General features: G+C 38.1%; 1 protein-coding gene across 3 annotated transcripts in view; it reads left to right on the top strand.

Moving 5' to 3' along the window:
• Positions 1 to 795: 795 nt before the first annotated feature.
• The window catches only part of LOC136412891 (POU domain protein 2-like), a 40,647-nt gene continuing 14,144 nt past the window's right edge, over positions 796 to 27,298 (top strand). For 2 of the 3 annotated variants that reach the window (XM_066396136.1, XM_066396137.1), the window contains exons 1-3: positions 796 to 1,469; positions 5,604 to 5,651; positions 23,745 to 23,855. In XM_066396136.1, the coding sequence (XP_066252233.1) occupies positions 1,157 to 1,469; positions 5,604 to 5,651; positions 23,745 to 23,855 (472 nt within the window). In that variant the 5' untranslated portion in view covers positions 796 to 1,156. The remainder of the gene's footprint in view (positions 1,470 to 5,603; positions 5,652 to 23,744; positions 23,856 to 27,298) is intronic. The other variant, XM_066396138.1, reaches the window with a different exon arrangement.

Genomic DNA, 27,298 nt, shown 5'->3' on the forward strand with positions numbered 1-27,298 from the left:
TAAATGGGGACCTCGTAAAACGCAAAGGAATACATTTTGTTAAATTAGGCAAAAGTTGCGCAATTTGAAATTCGAGAAAATGGTGAAATACCTATAGTTCCGGCCATTCAGGCAAATCCCTTTACAAATCCTTGTTTTGGACACCCCCTGAATAGCAAATGATCATTCGCTTTGTATTTTAAATGACTTCTTTCGATACTTTTCTTTTATCTTTTCCCGAGACGTATTGTAACACAAATCTTTAGCTTAAGGACCATGGTCAAAATATCTCTCCGAGGTTAAGAATGTCCTTCGTTTATTGGCCCAGGTAGGAGTGCCCTTATCTCAGAATTAATATTAAGGGCCCAGAATTATACGCCACTACAAGTATCCATGCAAATACTTTAGGTTTTGGGTTTTATGGCTCAACCATCAGTGTCAACTGCCGGCTTCTTGTGTTGTGGTTTCCGAATTGATATCATTGGTCGGCTGACGATTCTGATCCCCTGGCCGTAAACTTTAAAGACATGTATATGGCATCTAAGAGACGTATTGATTTAAAAATCCAGCAAAACTGAGTAAGAAAAAAAAGGAAAAAAGTAATCCTTTACTCCTATACATATATTCACATAAATACATACATAAGATGAAGAATAAATAAATAATCTATAGAATTTATGTACTATTGTATATCGGGGCTTCTCTTCATGCGATTGGTCGAACCGGAGTCTCCCACCTTCTTCAAGCCCCGGATTTTGCCCCCTCCTCAAAAGTTCCCGCCGACGAAGAACCGATGCAAAATGCTTGCTGGCTTGTTATATCGCTTAGATTCGTGGCGCCGGCAACAGACCCCCGGACTATACTTCTCATATGTTTTGTTTTTATTCATGACTCTTCAGACATTTCGTGCTTGCACCATCATTTACATATCATCGGCGAGGGCCCTGTTTGTGCGCGGACCATTCCAACGCAGTGCGATCCCGATAATGTCGAGTGCTTTTGACTGTTGACCACATCAGCGAATCTGGATTTGAAAAGTGACTCCGTTCGGAGGTGGGTCGACTCAACCCCATCTCCATTGGATACTACCCCGAAAAAGACGCTGCACACCAACAACAACAACACCATCGATTTCAATCAGACCTTCTGGAAGAGCCATCTCCATCAGCAGCAAGATATGCCAATGTTGTTGCAACAGCCTCCGAGTCATGTGTTGTTGGCCACCCACGAGACAGACCAACCTCTGGACTTTACCATGTCCAAGTTTAAGACGAAAAACACTGTCGCTTCGCAGTTGAAGCAGTTCAACAACAACATGCATCAAATGATGCTACTGCAGAACAACGGGTTGTATTTCAATAGAAGCAACAATAACAAGAGCTTCACCAGGGGTAGTTCGCCTGTTTCGAGTAGTTCTGAGGAAGAAGGAGTCGGACCTCCAATGGAGAGTCCGAGATCCAGTCCTGAGAGCCATCCATTGAAACCTGAAGGTAAGTTCTTGCTGTTATGGGACCAATTGAAGATTTTGCTGCAAGTTGTTGACGTTTTCATCACCAGCTTATTGCCTCAAAGTCTTCAATTATCGCTTTAAAAGTGCATTTGATGAAGATGACAGCGTTGATGATTTTTGCAATGGACTTAACGAAAACATTACTTTCAAGCAACATCAATCTTCTAAACATTCCTCGTCAAAAAATCCCATTCATCCTGGCCGCACCATTGTTAAGTAAAGTCAGCTTTTAAAAAAATTTGAATAGATTGATATATGCGTTTTGGGCATATGAGAACCGTTCTCCGAAAAGAATTTGAATATGGTTAAAGACCCGAAACGTGAATCCATCTGCATTTTGCAAGGCAACATTCTACCTGCCCATAGAAATTCAAAGACTGTGTTATTACGAGGCATAAAACCACCTCGCATATGCAGGTGTGAACCGGAGATGCACACGACTGCAACGTGAGGGTGAAAAGCAATTTTTGGGTTGGTGAGGACGTTGTAGGTAGATGAGCCAAAAGGGACAATGATTTTGGGAATTTGACGTGTTAAAAGTACCAAAAAATAGGGAGAAAGCAAACAGAAAAAAAGGGAAAAGGAACTTATTTAAGTGCCACATAACATGGCCAGAGTTTCAGACAGACTTATACTCAATTGACCTCAGATGATTATGTATCCAAATGATATTATATATTGGAAAAATTGTACAATTAAATATGAAGAAAATACCAATCTTTCTTAATTTATTCGCGTTAATTTTTCTACCGTTCTTTAATTTCAAAGCTATTTTCTTTATCTCAGTATTTTTTTACTATGCGAACGCCACCGAAAACTTTAATACCGAAGCTCCCAAAAATGAATTTAAAGTGAACGTAACAATATGGTAATAATCTGATGTAATATAAACCTGACGTTTGTTATGATTCAATATTGTAAAACATTGTAACAGTTATTATAATGCGACGTTTGCTTCTTGCTGTTTAAGCGGTGGAATGGATCGTGTGGCGGAGAGTTTCATTTGCTAGATGGAGGTTAAATAATAGTACATTATACACCAAGGTTGTGAAGTATATTATTATAACCCGAATGTCAAGTTTAGATCTTGGAGCGCGCAGAGCCGAGTGATCTAAAACGTGAGGGCATTAAGAACCGAGGAGTATAAGTACACAGTTTTTTTTCCATCGCCAGATTTTATAAAATTGCACTAAAATAACCTAAATTAAGCATAAATTGAATCTGAAATGCAAAAAACATCTTTTCATTTCACCATATTTTGGCTGGTTGTGCATGGGGTGCATAGGTGAATAGGTTAAAAAAATACCTGCTATGCCCCTCCTTTGTAGTCAATTTTGAATGGAATTTTATACACTTGAAAAAGGCACTTAGAAGCACTTTTCATTGTAAAATTATTGGTGTAGAATTTTCTCCCTTTGAAAATACACTGAAAGTAAATTTGTAGGTATAATCATAAGCGTAGCATAGGCCACCTATTAATAAATAAGGAATTGAGGATTTTGCCTCATCGCTGCGTTTAAGCCCGACTAACCGGGACCATCTCAGCTCATGAAGAGCGAAGGCGTAAAATAAAGGCTTCAAGTGTCTTATCATCAGCATGGTTAAACGCTTTTTATCCTTCTGGGTAGTACCGCAATAAATCAAAACGCGGGGCTATGCAAAACACCAGCTTAAAGCTTTTTAATTTGTAGCAAGGCGTAACCTTGATATTACGACCCGATTCCGTGTGGAATTATTAGTATCGCCTGCCTTAGTAATCTTGGATCTTGAGATTTGTTAAAGTACTCGATAATGAGTTGTTCTGAGCAGATTCAGTTCAAGAAAAAATTCACTAAAAGAACAAAAGACGTGAAATTTTCCAAATTGCGGTCTACGACCATTTTTTTTTGTCCCGTTCAGGGGACACCGTAATTAATAGGTATATTCCCCCGGCCGACCACCAAATTACGTCTCATTTCGGAACTACCGAAAGAGATTTGCCCAAATGCCTAAATGACACACAAGGACTGTCAAATGATCGTTATTTCATGTGTTTCTAGGAACGGGGTTTGTCGAAGAACATGCACCATGGGTCGAACCCATTTCCGGTCCTTAAAACGCGAGCGCAAATTGCGAAATAACCCATGGGAGAAACACCTGTAACTACCTGTATAATTAGCCCACCACTGAGTCTATAGCTTTTCGGTATGACTATTAGAAATACCGTCGGTGGATGGTATGGTAATTTCAGGTGGGAGAAAACTACTCCACCTGAACAAACATGCGAATCGCGTGCTGGAGGTCGTTCTTTTTCACCTTTCGCATCGAAAATCGTCCTGATTAGCGGAACAGCTGTTTTGCCATTCAAATGTATGCAAAAGTAGTCAAATTAGCCGCTAAATGTGTTGTGTTTGACCACGAGCGTGCTACCGTCGTTAATTTTGTTGCATGTCCATGCCCCAGGGAAGAACTTGATGGGAAAGACGGTCTTTGAGGACGTTTATGCTAAACAGGAGGAAAGGAAGGTGCGAAGAAAGCAATTTTTCATCAGGGACTCTATCAAGAGAGATGATCAGTGAGAAACCGTGCAAGAAAAGGGATCTGAGGTCTACGTAGTCAAGAATTGTTGTTAGAAAGAAAACTTATGCTAAATGCCCTGTTTGTAAAAGATGAAGACACTCAACTGAGGTTTTGGACCAGATAGAAATTCCTAAAAAAATCAGTGCAAGCCCATTATCACTCATACCAGTACGATATTACTTGTCCATTCTTTATAAAAAATATAACAAATTTATACCGAAAATATTCGCAGTGCAACCATCAAATATTATACTGGGTGTCTTATTTGAAAATTTCGAGTTATGGGCCCTTTAACACGAGCTAAACATCAAAATGGACTTGAAATGCAAAGCTTTATAAATCCTAAAATTACTCGATCATTCTTTATATGATATATAAAAAGTTTATACTCAAAATATTTATAATAAATCGTAGAATTCAACCATCAAATAATGTACTAGGTGCGGCCCTTGAAAAATTCGAGTTATGGGTTTTTGAATACAAGATAGATATCAAAATTGACTCAAAATACACAGTTTTATAAATCTTGAAATTACCTGCTCATTGTTTATAAGAAATATAACAAATTTATACCAAAGATATTCTCAATGAACCATAGAATTCAATCGTCAAATAATACACTGAGGATCTTATTTAAAAAATGTGAGTTATGGGCCCTTGATCACAAGATCGATATCAAAATCGACTTAAAATACGAAGTTTCAGAAATCTTGAAATTACTCGCCCATTCTCAATAAGAAATATAAATTTATGCTCACAATATTCGCAATAAATCGTAGAATTCAACCATCAAATAATATACTTGGTGCCTTATTTGAAAAGTTTGAGTTACAGGCCCTTGAAGTTACACTTTATTAAAAAAATTCTGTCACTCGTTTACGCTCGAATGCGAGTACCATCAGTACCAGTTGTTGCGTCTCAAAATTGAAGCTCGGCTGTTACAAGCACTACTAATATTGGTTCACACTATTCAATTAACTGCGATATTCAAAATTTATGAGATATTACGTCTTATCGAGTTAATATTAACATTTCACAATACTAATGGGCAGGTACCTCATATGGTACACGTCAATGCGATCAACCTTCAGCATTCGGCTGAGTCATGTGAACCAAAGAAGGAATGAATTATAATAATGAAATAAATTGGTCGAATTAATGGAGGTTATTAGTTTTCAGTGAGTGACGATAATGGGTATTATTACCTTTCCATTAAAAAAGGCCGAGGATCGCGATTTGCATGTGGGTTTGTGCGGATAATTCCCCTTTATAAGCGATTTTGCACATTTTTCCTCGATAATCAGCGATAAGCTTAATTAAGATGCCAGTTCCTTTTAATGACACCCCTGACATCTATGGACAAATCCGTCAAATGAGGGTATATTTCTCATCGTACGTTAAAAGATCAAAGGTATTTTCCCATGCTAATGACTCGGCGGGCAGGTAGTACTCAATAGTGGGCCAAATTCGAACGGCTTTCGGTCTGGACAGCCGACAGGCCAAAGTGTGTAAACTCATCCTTGCCCAGGCAATTAACTATAGATATTTTTTACAGATGCCATTGCGACCTCGTCTCCAAACACTCCGACAGAAAAACAGTATGGTAAGTGCTTTAAAAAAGTATTTTTTACGGCCTTAAAAAACTTTCTTTTTTTTTTTGGTTCACTTAGGGTTTTTATGGGTCAAAACAATTACGTTTACTGAGGGCTATAAATAAAAAAGTTTGCACGTTAAAGACATTTTTTATGAGGGTGCAATCAGAGACAAACAACCCTTGCAGGGCTTTGTAGCACTTCCTCAAGTCTTATGCTGTTATAAAACTGGTACCGTACCGCAGCTAAACGGTTTTTGCGTTCATTTACATTATTCTAGAGTTCACATCTCTGTCGCGGTCTCCGATAAGAATTTTTATGTCTCCTGTTTCCTTAACCAGAGAAATTCTCTTACAACGGTCTAGTTCTCAAATAAATTCCGCGAGATAGAAAAAAAAACAGAACTATGTCCGTTTTAATTGATTGTACGAGGCTGGTTTTTTCATTGCCAATAAGTCCTGATGAATCTTATTAAAATGCGTGCGTACTTTGTTGAGATGAGAATTTCGAGGAGGAAGGAGAATCGCTATTTTTCAACTTGTGTCTTTTAGGTTTCTATTAACACCAAACTTGGATACCAAAAGCTTTCGCCTTCTAACGATCGTGGGAAAAAATGGGCGAAATAATGAATGGTGGGCAATTATTGTAGTATTTATTGTACGGCAAAAACCCGTTTTGCTTTTATAATATTCATATGTGGCATTTGAAATGACCTTTTTTCTCCCGTCATTATCCGTGGTCTTAATGTCTCAGTAATTAGCATATAGTCTTGCGGACTACAACTATATGTGCATCAGAAAATTAGACATTTGCTATGTGCCCACCTAAAACTGTATTTCGTTCAAAATTCTCAAAAGATCAAATTAACGACCTGAAATTATAGTTCGCCTGATGAGGCCAATTAATCAAAACTTCGTCTTAGCTAAAGAATGTTATTATTAACCTTTTTCCAGCTTGCCCTAGTTGAATCAGACCTCATCAATTGTTTATTACTTATTTAATATGAGCAATGTCCAATAACTGAACTGAATATTTATTTCTCTTGTTAACGTACAATTTCAAAAACTTCTGCTCTCGTTAGATCTCTCTTTATTACCACTGCAAAAATGATTCCTCAGTCGTAATTTCGCGGTTTATGCGTTCTTGCATGTCTTCTTGAACCGACGCCTTTGAATTGCGGTAAAAAATAATAGATTCAAATGCAGCTGAATGATTTCTTGGCACTAAAGAAATTTATTTGGACCTCAGGTAGCAAACCCGTGTTTTCATTAGTCAAAAATACAGGTAGGTAAAAAATGGTCTTTTATGGTCCCAACTTAACAAACGGAACTTCTAGGAACTTCATGCGAATCCTAGAATGCTGTGTAATTTATTGCGTCCTCAAAATGTTTCACTCCCAGTACTGAACCCCAAAAACAGCCCTGTAGTATATACAGGATCGCAAATCGATGGGAGCCTTGAGTTCTTTCCTTCTTTCAGTTTTGACATTCAAAACCCTTCGCAAATTTGTCAAGAAATTTAAGTGTCTGATATTAACACGTTAACCGTCCACCGTACATTTGAATTTTTAGTCGATGAGGCCCAAAACGAAACTTTGTTTTAAAATGATTTTTTGATTACATTACTGTCATATATATTTGACTTTTATTATAAAAATGCCAAAAATCAGTAAAAACACACTTTGAAAATGAAACTCAACGTTTGGGATTCGGAGCCGATTTGACAGAAAAAGTGAAACCCATGGTTTGGGCTTCGTGGCGGTTAACGTGTTAACAAAACGCCCAAAAAAGTTCTATATAGGAAATTCTGGAGTTTTTAGACTCACGTGAATTTAACAAGTTTCAGAACATTCTAAGTTTCTTGGAAACAGCTGAATCTTCAACGCATTACTCAAGATTTCCAGGAGCGATTTCACTTTAAAATTGACAGGTTGTTCGGCGAGTTCCAAGAATCACTTCTTAAGATTCAAAAAAACTCTAGAATTTCCTGTAGATTAGATAAAACAAGAACATCTACAGTTCATGGCACTTTCGTTCTTTTGCAAATGATTTAAGCACGTAAAGTCAAACAAAAGTTTTTGCACCCCTAGGCAGTGAAAGTGGCACTTTATCAGCATTACGTCTAATAGCAAAATTTACATTTTAATAAATGTAATTTTTTTTTGCCACTCGGCAAGAATATTTTTTAACTCACTTTTACCAATTTGAACATTACTCGCTTGAAATTTCTCTTTGATACGTTTAGGGTAATTTTATGCGTGGTGTAAACATGCGGAAATGTAGTTTATTAACTACAGCACGTTAATTAGGTAAATCTATCGCCACGTTTATGAAAAGTATATTTAAGTAATTAATCAACAAGACAATAAATTTAGAATTTGAAATGAAAGTTGGTAACGAACCTCATTGATGGCGCCAGCGACTATACTCCGCGGTAAGCAACCAGTGATACGCTACATGCGAGTAGTCAGAGGTAGCATGTTCAATTTTTTAAATCATTTCTGAAACTAAAACTTTACCAAAATTTTAATGCAAGGTGTACCGTTTTAAAATGTTAAAGAAATAGTCCTCTACAGTGTATCAATTTCAGAACTTTGGATTTCTTATAACTTCGAAGATTGACATTTTTTTTTGAATATTGAAAAACCGTTTCGGCAGAATAGAGGGGGAACCAGTTTGATAGGGGTTGCAAGTTTCTACGTATATTCGTAAAAGGGGTAGGTATTCCAACACTATCGATAACGATCTGTAATTAAATAAAAATCTTTTACATCTTCCATTAAGTGACGCTCCACTGCATTACGCCCTACAAACAAGACCAATTATCCAAGAAGATGGATCGATCGCAGAGGAGAAATAGAGTGGCCACCACGATCATCGGATTTAACACCCCTCGATTTTTTTGAGGCCACATCAAATCAATCGTTTATAAACCCAAGCCAGCCGATTTGCAAGATTTACAGCTTCGAATTACCGAAGTATGTCAATCCATTACCCCTGAAACATTTGAAAAAGTGAGAGAAGTTGAGTTCTGACTATTTTTTTATCTAGAAAAAAACAGTGAACATTTTGAACTGCTTTTATGAATATTTTCTAAATATGATATTTCTGTATTAAGAATACTGTAAATTCTCTAAAATTTTTAAAAAAATTGAAACTAGTTTTTTGTACGCAATTTACAAAAACCTTTAAAATGAAATAGCGCATGATAGGTGTTGCAATTTCAAGTTTGAGAGGTAGCTACCCCTCTTAAAGGTACACGTAGAAACTTGCAATCACTATTAAACTTGTTTCCCCTCTATTCTGCCGAAACGGTTTTTGAATGTTCTAAAAAAAAATTCAATCTTCAGAGTTATAGGCAATCCAGAGTTTTGAAATTGTAATACATAATACGTGTGGTACGTAAAACTGTATATACGTAAGGAATTTCACGAGGAATTTGGATGTAATGTGCGAGGTAGAGTATACAGGGGACTCTATTTAAATGAAACTTTTGTTGAGTAACACAAAGGAAGGAAGACTCCCTGTACGTACTTATCTGCAAATTTCCGAGTCAAAATCTCCCTTTCAATGAACTTTTTGTTCGTTCTATGGGTCTTTCCTTTGTTTCTCCGCCATCTGGCACTTGGAATGATAATTATAACTTAATGTCTCTTGAAGCAGGTAAAAGGCAAGCTGCCCCAAATTGGCGCTGGCAAAATGGCCCCAAGAAACTTAAAAACGCTACCAAGTTACGATGTAATCTGGGGTATTATTTAAAAGAATTTGGTGTATAATAATCAGCAGCAAAAACTTCTTTTAGGAGAATATGGTACCCAAGTCCGATTAAGATGGCCAATCAATCATTGAGGTAGATCGGCGATGCTGCAGACGATCAATAAAAGTCATTATCTCGGTACCATGCGGCAGAGCTCTCTTATGGGAAATTAGGATATACGTAAATTAATTTTAAGACAAATTTGATGATCGGCTTCAAACGATTTATTCTGCTCCCATAGCGCTTTAAATGGGCTGCTCTACACGAAATACTGCCTTTTGATTGCGAGTTTTCGCCTTGGCACGATAAAAGCTTTCAACTGCAGTTTCACCTCTACCACCCCCCTGAAAATTATCCCCAATTTCTTCTTCTTCGAGTTGCCATAAACACCAATTTACGAGTTATAGAACATTTTTAATTAACTCTAAAAGCGTCAATGTGAATCATTGCGAAAACGCCCATTTATTAAGCCAAGTTAGCTAAAACGTAAAGTAGATGCAAGGCGGTATCGATGTGGTACTTAAGCGCGGTACTTACAAAGAGAACAACCAACTTGTATTAATCATATCGCATGCTTTCGAGGAGTAACGTATTCAAAATCACTTGAAATATTGCACACTTTTTCTATAGCGGATTTATGATCTGAAGGCATATCCAACCAACTATGAAATTTATCGACTGATGCTGATAGTACGATCCCCTCGTCGCAACATGTTACCTCGGAAAAAACGACTTTGCACTTGTCCGACACGTCTTAATAACCCCGGGGGCGATTCACCCCTTGCCGAAAAATCTGTTCAAAAATATGTCTTGACAAAATCGCGACAGCCCCTCTGGCTGGTTTCCCCTAAAGAAGGGCATTTAAAACCTGTTGCCTGGAAGACACCACCACCCTATAACGTGTGATCTCTTTCAATGAAAATTTTGCCCCCTGGGCACGTTGGGGAGATGGTTTTTTCCGAATTAAATAAACATGTCTCGGAATTGTAAAGGGCGGGGGATGGTTACGTTTTCACTCGTTGGTGCCAATTAATTCAAGCTTTCGTGGTGAAAAAAAAAACAGGATTTGTAATCGATTTCGCTTTGAATTTGCTTGAGGGGAGGACCCGTTCCAGGACGTCTTGGTCACTCCTTGAGATATCTCCTGGATCGCAGGTCGCTGCTTTTTCGATCAGCTCATGTGGATGATCCGCGGGGCCCTTCGGGACGCAGACTTGCTCGAAGTTCACACTTCGGTGCCTATTTCCCATTTTAGTGTTGATTTTCTCTCAAGTCGATTTTACGGTTAGCTGAGGGATCATAACTCCGACAGAAGAACCGTCGCCATCCGACGATCTGATCGCTTTTCGGTGTCCGCCAGGACACGTTTAGATTTCAATCGCTTTGTGTGGGTTCCAGTCTCTATTCCCGAGCCGGCCTGGACCCGACCTCCTTGCGCTACCGCCGCCGCTGATCGGAAACTCAATTACAACCATCCATAAGTAACCCAGGGGCCCTTCCATTTAAGCTAGGGCGTGAGTTTTTCACATTTCCAATGTTGCCAACTATTTAACAAGACAATTCAATTACTGTGGAGACGCGCGTTGCGGCTTCCCCAACAGTTTCCCCAACTTATGGCGGAGTAAATCAAGGTGCAATCGAGAAGCCTTATATTGGAGGGTTAATGCGGTCGGCAATTATTACTTTTCGCACTTGTCTCGTAATTTTTTCTTGCCGAGCGGGGCTGGGCGCAAGGGTGCAGGGTTCTGGGCGTCTGCATTCATTATGCCCTCGTTCTTTTTGACAAAGGACCGCTACAGTCCCTCAGCGATCCAATTAAAGAATTACAGCCCTTATAACCAAAACAGGTAGTTTCTCGTTTTTAGCATTTCTATACGTTATCGGGAGGAAAATGATTGACGTTTAAATGGGCAGGAGCTCTCATTCCGAAAGAATGCTCATTGTACGAAAAATATGAATTTCATAGAACCATACAAATGGATTTTCGATAAGGCTGCCGTAGATTGTTCTTCTTTTATTAGTCTAAATGGGGCCCGGCAGGTTAATAATTTCCGATGGCGATTGGGTTTTGTGACACACGAATACCTAAAATGTGTAATGTTATCTGGGAGTTTTTCCGTATGCGAGTCCGTTCTCGGAACCGACACTCGCATATATCATGCATCGCAATCAAAGGCAATTAGAATAATACAGTTACCGTATGTAGAATGGATCGAGAATTTTAATACGGTTGTTAAATAGTTAATTAATAATAAAGTAATAAGAGCCTTCTAATAATTAGGTACTGCAATCGCGTTTACAATAAAACATATACAATTTGCTCGAGTCTAACGAAACTGCCGACTTTCGTGCTTAAATTTTCATATAATCCCTGTGCAATTTTATTTTTTTATAAACGCCGCTCGCAATAATGAGAAATTTAATATACATACATACATACATACGTCGGACACGGTGTTTTGCCCATGCAAATCGCAATATTAAAAAGATATCTTTCGCGTTTACCTCGGCTAATTATTACCCGATGCTTATGAATAACGTAATTACGTTTAATTTTGCCGGGTAAATTGCAGAATTCCCACCAAACCTAAAATCGGTAGTCCATCAAGCACATTGTATAAATTAATCTATCCGATCCGTATCGGCCTTTACAAAGGGCACTTTGTACAATTAACCTTAAAGATAGCGGCCTTCCTTTAGTCTCTACCTGCGGGCATGAAGTTGATCTTGAGGTGTATTAATGATTAGTTCGCCCCCTAGAGAGAACCGACTTTACCAGCCCATAATGAAATCATCTCTTAACTATAAATATTGATTTCGATGTTGTTTGTTTCAATGAACATGCGTCCAATTCAATATCGCCGCCATAGGACCAGCGAAATTTTGGTCCCAAAGAGGTATGCAAATTGGTGTGCTCGCGACGAAACCTATAATTTTCTGCTTGATTTAGGGCAGGTTTTCCGGTCTGAGATCACACCGTTACGATATGGGGATTGTGGGAAGAATAAGCCATCTTTTTTATTGTTTTCCTTTTATTTTTTTGCCCAAATAATAACCCGAGTCGACCATCGAGAGACTTTCGTGCCGTCCTCATTTTCTTCTACAGTTTCCCTCGTTACGTCCTTATGCAGGTTACGCAGCAGGTGCTCTCCCTCAGCAATGGCCTTAAGTAGCGTCTGCTCTTCAGTCGCTGTTCCCGGCAGCATGCTGCTCGTCCATGTGCAAATCCGCCATCGTGTTAATTCAAACTAACCAATGGCGAATCAATGTAATTAAGGAATTTTAGGTACAATTTAGTGAAACGTTGCGTGGCTAGTGCGCACCATATCATTAACTCCGGGGACCAAATGGGGCTGCATGTCGGGGGCCTCCGCGAAAACTCTCTTCGTAGTGAAAGCAAATCCCGAATTTAAGCCGTAATAGTGGATATTCTTCTTCTTCGTTCTTTTTGTGAAGAAACCGCCGGCGGAACGATTCCGACACCCGAGAGTTAATTTGCGTATCTGACGCAACTCATAGAGAGGGGAAAAAACAGTACGGAAATTAACGCTAATTCGATTTTAATGCCCGGTGGATGTGTGACAATCATGGCGTAACACCTACCAACCATTGTAATTTAATATAATTTTTATTTATGTTTATCCAAAGCAACCTGTCGCGGTCGGTGGTCATACGAAACCACGTCAACCGTTTCCACCGTAAGGAAGAACTGCACATGCCGTTGCTGGATGATGATGATCACTCCATCGAACATTCCACGCGACTCTAGTGCTGATGAATAGCCCAAAAATCATCTAAATTGTTGTGAACGAAGCAACGGCTTCTCCCGGCCCGAAATGCTGCTCATAATGCCGAAAAGAGTCAGCTAGACCAGGGCTCCCCAAACCTTTTAGAGTTGGGGCCGCAGTGAATATGTATACAGAGTGTTTCGTAATGTCGTGCTAATATATGAGGGTACGAATCCTCAGGTTATTTTGCGAAGAAAAGTTCATATGAACGTAAAGTTCGTATGAACGAACGGCTCAAATTTTTACCTACAGGGTGTCCAAATTTTTCTTTTCAAATCGTTATTTTTAAATTTCTCATAAAATACTTTAGATATTTCTGTCAATTTTGGTGTGCGTTAGTAAGACATAAAACCCCCTATTTTATCAAAAGAAGTAATTCTATTGCACAACCAGTGGCGTCCCTGCACATGTATCTTCCAATATTATTTACGAATAGAGGGATATGGTAATGGCATTTTTTCACGATTGCATTTTTATAATTATGCTGTTTAATTCTACATGAAGAAGTTTTCTTACGCTTTTCTCGCTAGACGAGTTGTTCTTGATTAAAACAATAAAAATCATCTTAATAAATAATTTGTTTATTTTAAGAGTTTGTTATAAGTTATCATTTTATATTAAATGTTACACATTTCATAGCTAATTATGACAGACCTTTCCCATGCAGAATCAGAAAAAATATTCCCTCGAGAAAATTTCAGTGGAGTACTACTTTTTTCATAAATAATATCGAAAAACATGTATGTTGCGACGTCACTGGTTGAGTAATAGAATTACTTTTCACATCAAAATTCGAGGTCTTACGTCCTATTAACATACACCAAAATTAAAAGCAATATCTAAAATACTTTCTAAGAAATTTAAAAATAACGATTTGAAAATAAACATTTCAACACTCTGTAACTAAAAATTTGAGCCGTTGCGGACATGTATTCATATGAACTTTTCTTCATAAAATGATCTAAAGAATCATACCCTGGGATATTAGTACGACATTAAGCAACACTCTGTATAAAACTATGGTCAAGCCGAATATCGTTTTATGCGAAAATAACATTAATAAAGTAAATTGTTGAATTTTTTATTATTTATGAAGATACAAAATTATGGAACAAAAAATACAAATAGATACAAATAAACACAAATATTTGATGCGATTGATATGCTCTTTTGTAGAACTTTCAATGATTTTATTTATATTTGGTGCTGATTTAGAAGCACCACAAGAAATCTTGAAAATGGCTATCAGTCAGTTTTTAACGGTTTTTTGACTTTACATCTGGTATTTCAGTTTTAACCCGAATAATTTTAGTAGCGTATTGAACGTCCAAAAATAATGTCAGTTTGCTATACATATACCGATGTCCAGTAAGGCTTCCTTTAGCAGATACAGGGGGTCACGTTTAATTTAAAAAGTGGAAAATATTGAATTTCTTCAAAAAAGGCTAGAGATTCTTTAACGAAATTTTGAAGGTGTTGACAGCTACTAAATGATGTATATGTTTTACTGGAAAAACATATTTCTTTTTAAGAGTAAAGGTAAGTAAAATGTGGCGGACCGTTTTCCTTTTCTTTTAAAATTTCCAGTAGTGTTGGTACTATTACGTTCTAACTGTTAATTTAAAACGTGCATTAAAATTATTTAAATTTTTTCATTTGGAAACTGAATCGAACGAAAAAATTTCAAGAGAGATTATTTTTCCAGAACTGAACGAGGAATTCAAGAATAATTTTTACTTTCAGAGAAACCAGTAGTGTACTACTTTATCTGAAAAAATATCCTTTAAAATGAAGATAAGCACGGCACTGGAAAAGCGAAAAAATATTTTTTTCCAGTAAAACATATGCATCGTTTATAGTCGTTAACGCTTCCAAAACTTCACTAAAAAATCTCCAGTCCTTTTTGAATAAATTTAATATTTTTCATTTTTTAAATTAAATTTGAATTCTCTGTATCTGCTAAAGGAAGCCATATTGGACGTTGGTTTATATACCAAACTGGCATTCTTTTGGAACGTTTAATACACTATTAAAGTTATGCAGGTTAAAACTGAAACAGCCTGTATATTTCAATATTGACAAATTTTGTTCACAAACGTAAGTTCAAAAAATAGAAATTATTTTCCTAACAAAATTTCTAATGTTGCTATAATTATTTTTGTTAACACAATAAAAAGAAATTAAATTTTCATTTTTACACGAAGAATTCAGAGTATTGTCAGATCGCAAATCGATCAATCCTAATTGTATATTCACATCAACTCCAACGTGATCTATTTCAAATGGATTTTGGAACAAAGTGAACATTTTTTATTTACAAAAATCTTTAAACTGCACTGTAGCTCGTTTTCTCTAAGAATACAATTTTTCCAATGCAACTTTGAGCTGAAAATGTAAATTTCTTTTGCATAATTTCCTGCGAGTTTTCGCAAGACTGAAAACGCGAAAAGTTCTTTTGTTGCTTGACTTTTTCTTGAAGTGAAGTAATTTTGTTTGAAATGATTTAATATGGAAAGAGTTCATGTACAAGTTTTCCGTTTCCTTGTAAGTTTATATTAAGGGAGTTAAAATGTTCAGGTCTGTCAGTCGAAAATGCTAGATCCCACAACCATATGGCATCCGAAAGTTCTGGAACTGGCCTTAATTTTTCCATCATAAATGATATCATGATATCGTTTCGCAACTTAAAGAAGTGTTTTTCTGATGCTCAACCATCGCACTTCAATGCGATACAATAAATTGGCATACTTAGGAGTTCAATACGTTCAAGAAAACTTTTTACCAGCATTTTTTATACAATTTATTGTAGAAACGACGATAACCATCACGTGCATTAAATTAGCCATTTTTTTCACATAAAGTTCGTTAATTGAAAATTTTCGATACGCTTTTACATGGCATTAATATTTAATACAGTGAATAATCGCGATTTTTTTTTTTCGTGAAGGGCCGGATTCGGCTCGCGGGCCGCAGTTTGGGAACCCCCGAGCTAGATCATCCGGGAACTCTTCCAGCAAGAGTCACTAACCAGTTCAGGAAGCAAGAAAATGAGTTTTGATCAAGTTTTCCTCGTTTCCAGCGTGAATGTGAGCAAGTTGACATTGCACGCAGCAGATGTGAGGCAAAAACAAAGGCTGATTGCCTTTTACCTGATGTTATGACTGCCTGTATCGTGTCCAATTTTAAAATATGAAAATTATATTCTTGAAGAGATATAAATATTCATGCAACAACGCATAGGATCCCCATGCCATCTAAACACATATTTAAATTTTAAAATGATTTAATGGTCTTTCATTTTAATCTTTAATAACTAAGTCTGCTTTATTTGCATATCCCCGGACATTAGCATTTCTGATTAAGCAGTGGTAATAATTAGTTTTTTCGCCGTTTCCGATGGAGGCTTCAGGCCATTTTCTGTCGTTAAAGTCACGAATAAATCATCTGCATGACGAGACCTCTACGGAAAATACCGCTTTACGGCGTGTTGACATCCAGATAAGAATTTTCGGGAAATTAAACCGCGAAGAATTATGTTTAATTCCGACCATTTCCGTCTCTAACGAGTCGTTCAACAGATGCCCAGATAGTCATCGACTATAACAGTGTCTAAATAGTAAAAAATAGGCGTAAATGACAATAGTCAACTAGGCGTGAGGTACTTCTGGTATAATGCACCACCATATAGATTAGAGGAGTTTTTGCATTATGGAAAACAATCTTTCAATCAGGAATGCGGAAAGCAAAACAACAACTTCCGTACGCTTTTCTAATAGAAATCGGATTTTCCTTCAATTTTTCTTACCATTATGCCGCTGAATGGCACTAACCAGACGGGGGAAATTTTCTGAAATTTCAATTCGAAATTGAAAAGAATTCGGGATATTGGCAACTTGCACCAGAAGAGCTGCAACGAGGCTCGACGTTTAGAGAGAAGGGAAAAATGCAATTTCACCCTAATTTCTTCAATCAAAACAGCATTACGGCGCCCCAAATAATTTCCCGACACAACAAGCGGCGAAAACTCCTCAACTCAACAGGGGATTTACTGGAAAACTCTAAATGTACCAAATCTTTGATATTCATCTCGACAAATCATTTCAATCGCACCAGATAGAATCGCCCCATGCACTCTCGATCCTAAAAAAGCAAAGACCAAAATGGCTAAATCAATGATTGCATTTATGGAGGGAATGAATATCTATTTTACGAATAAAAGAAGAGAGATAACCTCTTTGACCCACGCATTTGCAGCTAAATTGGTTTTTTTCGGGGGTTTGATTACGCCAATATTTCCCTAAGTATGGGTCGAGTTGAGGCGGGTCAGTTGACGCGCATACGGGGGGTTCAGAGGATCTGATTTCGGGAAGATTGCATTTTGGGTTATGCCGAAAGGGGGAGAAATGAAAATTGTTCAGTTGATATTAATTTAGACTTAACGAAACGTGAAATTTCAACTGAAAACTAGGAGTTTACGTAGGATTTCCATATAGCTGCTGAATAGATTGCCGTAGGAGTGTTTTTGCTGAGTAAGGAATGCGTAAACATAGCAGCCCCGAGCTATTAAATAGGCCTTACTAGACACACTTTTAAGCTATAAAGCAATCAATTTCTTGCATGCTATATTAAGCTATTTGCGCAGTTATCTGTGTCTTTTAAAAAGCCCATTTTTTGGGAGATCAAGCACAGAACGATACAGAACCACCCCCTGCCGTAGAACCATCCTCGTTAGCCTCCAAGATTCACCAATTAAAAATGGATTTTTGAAAATTTTGACTCCTGAAATTCAACGAATCACTCAGTCATTTTTACTGCAATTATAGCTCTAAGTATCCTCGAAAACCCGCAAAATTTTCGCTTGGATTGGGGACAAAATAACGTGGAACCGTGCTCGTCCTGCAGACCATTATGGATGGTATTCAAATTTGCTTAAATGTTAAGCGAAGTATTTTGAATTCCTTGCTATGAAAATAGTCAGATCACCTTGGCCAATTTTGATACAATCAGAGTCCTCGAGGAGGTGCCTTTAGTAAAAAAACGTTTTTTTTTTGTTTGCAGACGCCTCTGGAAGCCTTTGGAATAACTGTATTCTGTTAAAAAAAATTCCAGTTTAGGACACAAATACCAAATATATCAACCCCCAAAACTCCCAGTAATAGACTAAACTAAATCCTTGAATCTCTCACTTCTTCCTTTCAAGTTCTATGTGCAAAAACCACCAAAGTTTCCTTTGTTTTTTGAAGTTCTTTTAAAATTACCTTTCCACATCCGAAATATTAGAGGTGAGGCCTGAATAACACCAATAGCTGATAGCTCATGATTTCATGAATATAGGCCCAGCTCCAAGACTACTGCCAATAACTAATTAGTTTTTAAGCTTGAAACTTTGTCTGGAAGTTCTTACGAATATACCCGAAAAAGTAACCGTTATTCTCTTCTTTGTCATCTTGGAAAATCCGTTAAAACCAGAACAATATTATCCGCTTATGTAATACCTTGAAAATCCTTTATTATATACTTCTAGAAGAAACCGTTGCAACCAAATGTCTTTCTCCATATAGACATATGTATACACATCAATAAAGTACATAAAAACGGTTTCTTTTTTGAGTGTAAATGATCTTTCTTTATGCTCTCCAACGAACTTCTCTCTCGTCAATGTAACGGTTAAAAAAATTAATATCAAAGATCCCTTCGTTGATTAGACAATAAAGCTTAAAAAATCCCCTTAAAAATCGTGAGAACTTCTCTCTATTTTTTCCACGAAATCGCGCGAAATTTCATGAGAAATTCCGTTACTACCCAAAATTGGGGTCAAATCGTGCGTTTTTTAAGCGAATCTAGCATTTTTGCACCCTTCCTGAAACGTACATACATCCACGGCAAGGCACAATACAAGGTGTATATAAGATTGAATAGATTTTCACCCCAGGGCTTTTTTTACATTTTGGGGGTAAAAAAACGAAGAAATGGGGTGAAAAAATTGGGGTCAGAGCTGACGATTTCAAAAGGAGGATGCATTTATAATTTTGTTTGGTACCGAGAACGTGGGAATATGGACATTGCGGATTTATCATCCCTTTTTGCAGCATATGGGAAGTTTCGAAAAGATAAATGACCATATTTGAGCAACTTAATAACCCGCATACACGAAGGAGTTTAAACAACTTCTAAGAACTCGCATATGGCGTATATACAGTAGCCCGGACCACCATTTTAAAGTTGCAAACCACGTTATTAACCCTTTCAAACTCGCTATATAATTTATGCAAAATCGCCTTTCATTGGTCGAAAACGTTCCAATCGAAATAAAAAAATATCGTAACAATAGAGGAGAGACGTTTGTTTGAGCACGCGATTCGAAAAGGGTTCCGAAGGCCCTTTTGAAGCGGCGCGCTGGCAACTGTGTTTACAATAGAATCCTTCGTAAGTAGCAGCACGTTTGCAACATATATCATGTTCAAACTAATATAAAAATATTATTTCAATGGGGTCGGGATTTTAAAGTGATGCCCTATGGGGTTTAAGGGGTGTTTTAACGGATTTATAACGGCGTGTGGCTAGAAAGAAACAGAAAAAATGGTAATTTTAAAAAAGGTTCTGTTAAGGCGATAAATTTGTCGCATGCTAGATTACGTCAGTTGCTGATAATAGCGTTTCTCGTAAAGAGCGCTGGCGCTATCTGTGACTTCATGTTGATACTGCGATTGCATTCGTCATAGTAATATATTTTGGGTTGCAGAACTGCCGTATCAACCTTTCTGCTTTAATGCGAAATTAATGAATCAACCTAAAGCACGTGAAAACATATTAAACCATAACTCATCTTCCTTTTCGGTCTCCTAAAGTGGTCTTTAATACTTTCAGATTCATGATTTTAAGACATTTCCTTCTCTGCGAGCGTGAGGAATTCATGAAAGACTTTTGCATCTATCTCCTTTTCAGGCTTAACTTAATCCGGTTCTGTCTTGCATTAACATACATCTAAGATTAAATTTCACACACGTCTATTAAAACCATCTGTGTGTGCGTGTATGGCGTAGCAGTATTGGTACACTTATCATGACCAATTAAATATGGTAAAGAGAGCCACGCCCTTACCTCTGCCACTATAAAAAAACGGAAAAACTTTCTCGCAGTTTGTTCGCTTAGATTCTAAATTTATTCAAATGATTGCAAACTGTTCGGAATTTATGGGCTTCGAGAGGTTTATGCGATGCATTTTAATCAAGAATTACAGACACTTGTCAATAGCTGAAGGAGAAACTGTTCGGAGATTATTGTGTTCCACACACGTCCGACACACGTCAGAGACGCATTATGTGCGAAACCCTATGCACCACATGTATAGGATTTTTTACAGTTTGGAGACATGTGGTCTATTGTCTGGCAACGTTCCTACCTGGGGCGAAATCAACCCTTAATGGCGGGCGCAGCCCTCAGCTTTCAACCCCATTTTGCACACCATCAGCTGGGTATTTGCCAAGTAATCGTGAGGTTTTTACGCGTCTAAACAGATAACGGTTACTTTACAGTTTACAGTACCCAAATCGCTTAATTGCCTATCAATAAGTGCAGAGAAAAAAGTGTACAGCTCGCCTTTATCGGCCTTTTTTTCTGGGAGATCTCTTCATAAAGTCCACGATTGTTGCTCATTTTCATAATTGTTCTCATCAAATGTGCGTCTTATTCGATTAATTTTTTCCCGGTTTGTCGCTTTATTCCGCTAAATTGATTTCGTGCCCCATTACGGTTTTTGTTGTACAATGTCTTTTCGGAGATTGAAAAATTCGTTTTTGTAGTTGAGTGGCCCTATGTGTGGCATAGCCACACAAGAGGATGCCGAATAGGTATTGAAATTAATTCGAAGTGACAACGCCGCTCGGTTTTTCAGTGACGTCAATCACATACATATACCAATTTCCAGAATTTCTGCGTTTTGTGTATTTCGTTACAAGGGCAGAAACCTCCCCCAGAAACATGGGTCTTCCTTCAAGCGAAAATCAATTTCAATTACACTCTTACCTTCCCATGTTTGCAAACCTCGGAGCTCCGCTCGTTCGAAATTAAGCCCTACACAAAATATAATTGTCCTGAGGGCGATTTTTACCCTTTGGTACGGAAGTGGGACAAGAAAGGCAAATACCGAGGAGCCCGTTTAAGGGCGGTCGTGTGCTCGGCTTGTACCCTCCGGCAGATCTTATTATTACTGCCTTAAGGTGCGTTTTCAGCATTAATACACTCACGAACCTTCTCCCTCTTTAGAACCAGTAAACCAACCCCTTGAAAATATACATGTAAAACGTGTCAATTTTGTAGGTTGCGCGCATGCACCGCGCCTCGTGCTTTTACATAATATCGATAAAAGATATAATGGGCGTGATAACGCAGGCGCAACATGCAAAACACCCCGTTCTCACCCCTTTAAATCTGCATACGACGCCCGCGGTGACGCCTTCCAGGGCGTCTGTTTAAACTTGCGATGTAAAACCACGTTTTGACGCCATTTTCTTTTGATGTGCGCCCATCAGTTCGTCTCTTTGTGTTTTAAGGGCCTTCCCGGATTTATGGGTCTTGGAGAAAGGGTCGGATTGAGGAGTTCGTTGCGAAAGTAGCTTTATTTGGGGGGATGGGGATAGGTAAAGGCAGATTGGGAAGGATGGGATGGAGGAAAATGTGCCATATAAGTTTGAAGAATTTTCTAAGGGAACCCTCTATCGAGTAAAATCGACACTTTCTTGACAGCTAAAAAGATGGTGTTTAGGTGCGTTTATATCCCGCATTTGTCTTGACCACAGTAGTTGGTTGGTTGAATTTATATCGCGCAAAATTCACTTTTTTTCTGTGCATCTGTTCTGGTATTTAATCGTTTGTTTCAGTTCAGTTGTCATTTTTGCAAGCAGTGGCGTGCCATGTTGGGGCTACAATTTTTATCACCTTTTTGTGCTTCTTGAAGAATATAACTTTATTTACCTTCCTCACTCCAGAAATGGGAAGTTCGATGATATCAGAAACAATTGGGTATGTCCCGAACTTTCCCTCCCAAAATCCGAAGCAGAGCTCGACCAAATAACACATGTTTCCTCATTTCCTCCTTTGACCTTTTCCTTTCATTGAAATTATGCCCTTTAACCTGCGAACACGAATTTTTAACCAAATAAAATCGCCATTGTAAACAGGGGTGGCTGACTCCCTCATCCGTCTGATTTCTGTCCGAGATGCATCCGCAATTTATTTAGGGCCCCTTTCGAATCGAATCAGCAGTCTTCAAAGGAAACTCGGGCTCTCTCCTCGAAAATAGCCCCCATTTTACTTTTATTTAACCAGGTTTTTATCTCCGCCGAATCGCATATCGCCGCTAGCCGGACGCTGGATTCCTGACTACTAACTTTCGGGAAATTGAAGATTAAAGGTCGCTTTTACTGCTTTTATACGAGAAGAATGAGATAAACTTGAAAGTCTCGAGTCCTGATAGATTTGCATATTACGATGAGTCAGTCACCCCTACACAACGAAAATTTCCTGCAAATGTTGAAATAAAAGAAATAAGAGAAACGAGGGGTGGGGAGTATAGACGGGTCGCCGTGCTAACTAGGGTCGCCTTTAATCAATATCCCCCCCAGTCCCGCCCCTGGCTGGAAATCACGCAGCATCCAGGATGTTAGTGCCACAACAAATAATTTCCAGAGAATGAGGTTCTTAACCTTTGTGCCTCGGAAAAGTTTATGTTGTGTTTGTGTGTAGTAAAAGCCGACCTTCACAACGGGCCGAGACACTAGTTCCTTTTATTGCTCATGTGCCAACTTTTGCTCCACTTATACCTACTATCGACTTTCTTCCCCATGATTTCAGCGTTATGCAATTTACCATTATATAGCATGTCTTTAGATGTATAATTATTTAATTATCGTATGCAGCTGACGGTACACACCGCGATTATTTTGATTATAGTGCATTGCTACTGAATAAATTACAAATGGACGAAAATGGCGGATGAGCATCCATTCGTGCTCGAAATCCCTAGTCATGAAGGGAAATTTCAATAATCTATGTAAATTACGTCAAAACAGCGCAAATCACTGTAATCAGCCTGTCTCCAGTCCGGGCCTAATGACGTGTAACATCTAAATATCCCCCCAACAAAAAACAAATGGAATTAACTTTAATGTCCTGCCGAGATGTGTCATGGCGTTTAGACCTTTGTGCTTCAGGTTTTAACTCGAGAAAAAAATGAGCCCCATTTGCTGCTACCTAAAAAGTTTCTGTTATGTAAAAGCTGTTATTAGTGCAGGGAATAATTGCATGGATTCTTGCTACTGAATTTGGACGAGGGTCTCGGTGTCCATCGGTGATTAAGGCTCTATAAAAGCGAGATATCGGGGATTTGTCAATATAGGGAAATTCCCACATTTTTCGATAGTCAAGCGTGACCTTAAAATGTATGCCCTTTTTTTCAGAAAGACTATGGATGAACACTCAGGAAATCACCCCCTGGAGACACGATTCCCACATTTCTCAATATTCAAGTTTGACCTTAAAATGGATGCCCTTTTTTTTCAGAAAAACTATGGATGAACACTCAAGAAATCACGCCCTGGAGACACGACGCCCAACAGCAATCCCTAGAAGAATCCAAAGCAGCCCTGCAATCCAGACTCGGAGTCTCACCCAGTAAGTATTGTGCCATCCACCTGTTGGGGTCAAACATAAACTTCAAATCACTCCTTAGTAAACAAATTATGAGCATTTCGCACATCATCGCAATTTTGAACTATTTTTTATACATGGTGTTCTATAACGTGAGGAAAATACTTTCGAAAATATTAAAATATACAGGGTCAAAATACGTATATAACAATATACCTCTACAGGGTCTCTCACATGAAAGAATCGACATGAGAGAGGACTTCAGAAAGCTCAAAATCAAAAGAACTATATGTTGATGAACAAGACGTGTTCAAAGGGGTGAATTTAAATACCTCCGAGCTTATTTACCTGTGCAACACTTAACAGCAGTCGCGTGTCTTTTATTATTAATACTGGGTGTTTAGTCAATTCACAAGGAAAATAAATCTCACCCGATACGGGGGACCGAAACCTGCTAAACTCATTCGACACCCCGTTTAAAGGCTTTTTCTTAATGCAGAGGGCTCCCCATTTTAAACCTTCTCAAGTGGGGTAGTAAAACAGTCAATCTTTATCGTGTTGCCACGTTCCGGCGTCCATTTGTCCCTCGATTTAGGGCTGATTGCCCTTCCTCCGCGAGCACCCGCCCTTTGCGACACTTTCTCTTATTTAAATTGAATTATACTTCAGTTAAAAGGTTCCTCGTGAGAAGGGGAAGTCCGTCTTTTAGAGGGTTTCTTAGTGAAGTTTGATGGAGTTTCAGAAAAAACACTTTGGAGTTTCCGTGCATGGAAGAATCAGGACAGATGGAACTAGTAGACTTTCAGGGACACTTGTCCCTGCAGAAGCGGATTCTCATGAAGTTGATTTACGATTAACTGTATAGGAATCGATGTCTGACCAGCAAATTTCATCTCGCGTTTTTTGAGCGAGGAAATATGAGAGAAAGGAAAAGACACAGAAGTGCTAACAAAACTGGGAAATGCTTTAAGGACAACAGTAGACCATATATATCAACAAACTATGAGAAGATGCTACGTAGGAACTACCGTGGAAACACTTGTTTCAAATGTGGGAAAACAGGATATGCTGAATGACGAACTGTAGTATAAACTTGCTAAACCATTTCAGTGTGGCATATGTAAAAAAGACAAGTAAAAAAATGCTGCTAGAACAATGTCGGATAACCCATTTGTTCTACAACATCACAATAAGATTTAATTTGTTATCTACTCCCCTAATCGGGATGCCAGTCACTGTACTTTTCTTCTCGAAGGAGGAAATCGCAGCTGAATCATAGTTTTTGCTCGGCCGAGAGATGTTTGATATGTCATTCTGTCTTGAAACTGTACACGCAAACGCAAGTGTGAATTATTGTTTCCATCATGGCGTTCCAGAGCCACCTTCAACAAACATATCAAAATATCCCCAATGACGATGCATAAAACAGCATTTGTCAGTGACCTTCGATACGATGGCAAACGAACATTCACGATTGCTTGAACGATTGAATTGTTTTCGACCGCCAGGGCCTTCCAGAGCCGCCTTCAACAAATATACCAAAACAATCCTCCCGTTTAGGGATGATGCACAGAACAACATTTATTTTATTTACAAAAGTTGTTGATTTGCTTACCCCCGTCGTCCTCTCTCTTTTTGATCCGCAGTGAGTATTTTTCGTCTTCCATTATTCGGTTTGGAATGAGGTGAGTCTCGTCCAATTTGTGGTGAAGTCACTTGAAAGTTCGATGGCCTGGTCGTTTATCATTGCGATGGAGTTTCAGGTACCTCTCAGCATCACGAGGATTTCTAAAATTTGTCATACTAAATGTATTTTCCAAGTTTCTCTAAATACAAATTCGAGAAACAACATGTGACGTTAACGAGAAGGGTGAGTCAGCAATCGTAAGGGGTTATTCACTAATAATCTGTCAACTGGGAATGCGCTCTTCAAATTAATTGAGGGAAAAAAGGCAGTAAATGGTGTTTTTTCTAGAAGCTCGGACCACTCTGTAAACGTCCAATTTGTCTCAAAGCAAGAGTAAAAGCATTTCAATTTCAATAAGCCATATATTTCCTGGTAAACGTACAGCCTGACCTGGTCGTATATCAATAAGGCCTATCAATGCAATACGGTGCCAGACCTGACCATTCCGCAGTCCCCAAAGGATTCTGGATGTATATACATGTGTTATTTTATCCGAGGGTCGTCCAGAATTCCCCGTTTTTTTATTATGAAGAGAGGCGACGTTTGTTCGGCTGAAAGTCGCCCTTAATTATTGGTATAAGGGTTTTAAATGCGAGCTTCGCCACCATAATGTCGGCCTAACCCTGATCGGCAACGTCCCTTCGATTTTAATAAATAACTATAAATTTCCCATTATCGAAATCGTTCCACGAATGCGGGGACATAAATTGTCCCCACCCCGCTTATTTCTTTAATTAAATGTTTCAACCCTTGGGCGCTGCATTTTCCTGTCAATTAGAGGGTTGTTGCATACAACAAACCGGGTATTTGTGATATACTTAAAAATTCAAATTGTGGAATGTCTGAGGGAGTTTTTAAGATCTGTTTCAAATTTGATATTCGATTAGATCTGGTTTCCTCGATTCTTAAAATCCTCAAATTGCAAGCCTTCGGATTTGAACAAAAGTCTTCTTTAGGTCTTGCGTGAACACGCTGATAGAAGGTATAAATGTTTGATTTAATTTTTCAATGTCTACCTTCTGTCCATTCTCCCACGATATCCTTAATAATAAGAATTAATAAAGATGGACGTCGGCCACAAAGGAGGAAACCACGTAATCTAATATTAAGCCAGTAAATAATGGCGAATGTTCAGTAAACGTCCGAAAGTTTGATAATTAAATTAATTAATGTTTGAAAGTTTCACATTTTGCGCCTTTATGGACACTTTTAATGTCTTTTTGATAAATTGGTGGTTATTAATACTGATATGAGGGTCTACGTCTCGAATTCTCTGCAATATATAAATAAAAGGGTTAACTTTGATCCTTTCGATAATAAAGAATAATTATAACTCAAGAACTTTGCTGGAAATTTTTCCATATTATATATAAACTTATCTCAATTGACTTTCTACGACTTAAAGTTCCTTAAACCCTGATTATGATAATTTGTTATTCCAAATGAGGCACTTCTATGGTAATTATTTTAGCATTTAAGATTATGTATTTATATCCGGTCAACAGCTCATAACACTTCAATGGCGCGATTAGAACTTATTTTTACATTCCTAAACTTATCAAATAGGGCCTCATTCGCCATTTCGTCCAGAGTAAGCTAGTTACCGGATACTTTGTATATTATGCATAACGAACGTTTTCCTTATCGTTATAAAATTTTACTTTATTAGCGGTAAAAAGGGTGTTCTATTTACCCGAGATACATATTTATCGAGAAATATATAAATAGCGACATACCTAGTTTTAAAGCCACAAAGCTCCTACTCTCATCATTTGAATGG

The sequence above is a fragment of the Euwallacea similis genome, chromosome 13, assembly GCF_039881205.1.
Source record: "Euwallacea similis isolate ESF13 chromosome 13, ESF131.1, whole genome shotgun sequence".
NCBI lineage: Eukaryota > Metazoa > Arthropoda > Insecta > Coleoptera > Curculionidae > Euwallacea > Euwallacea similis.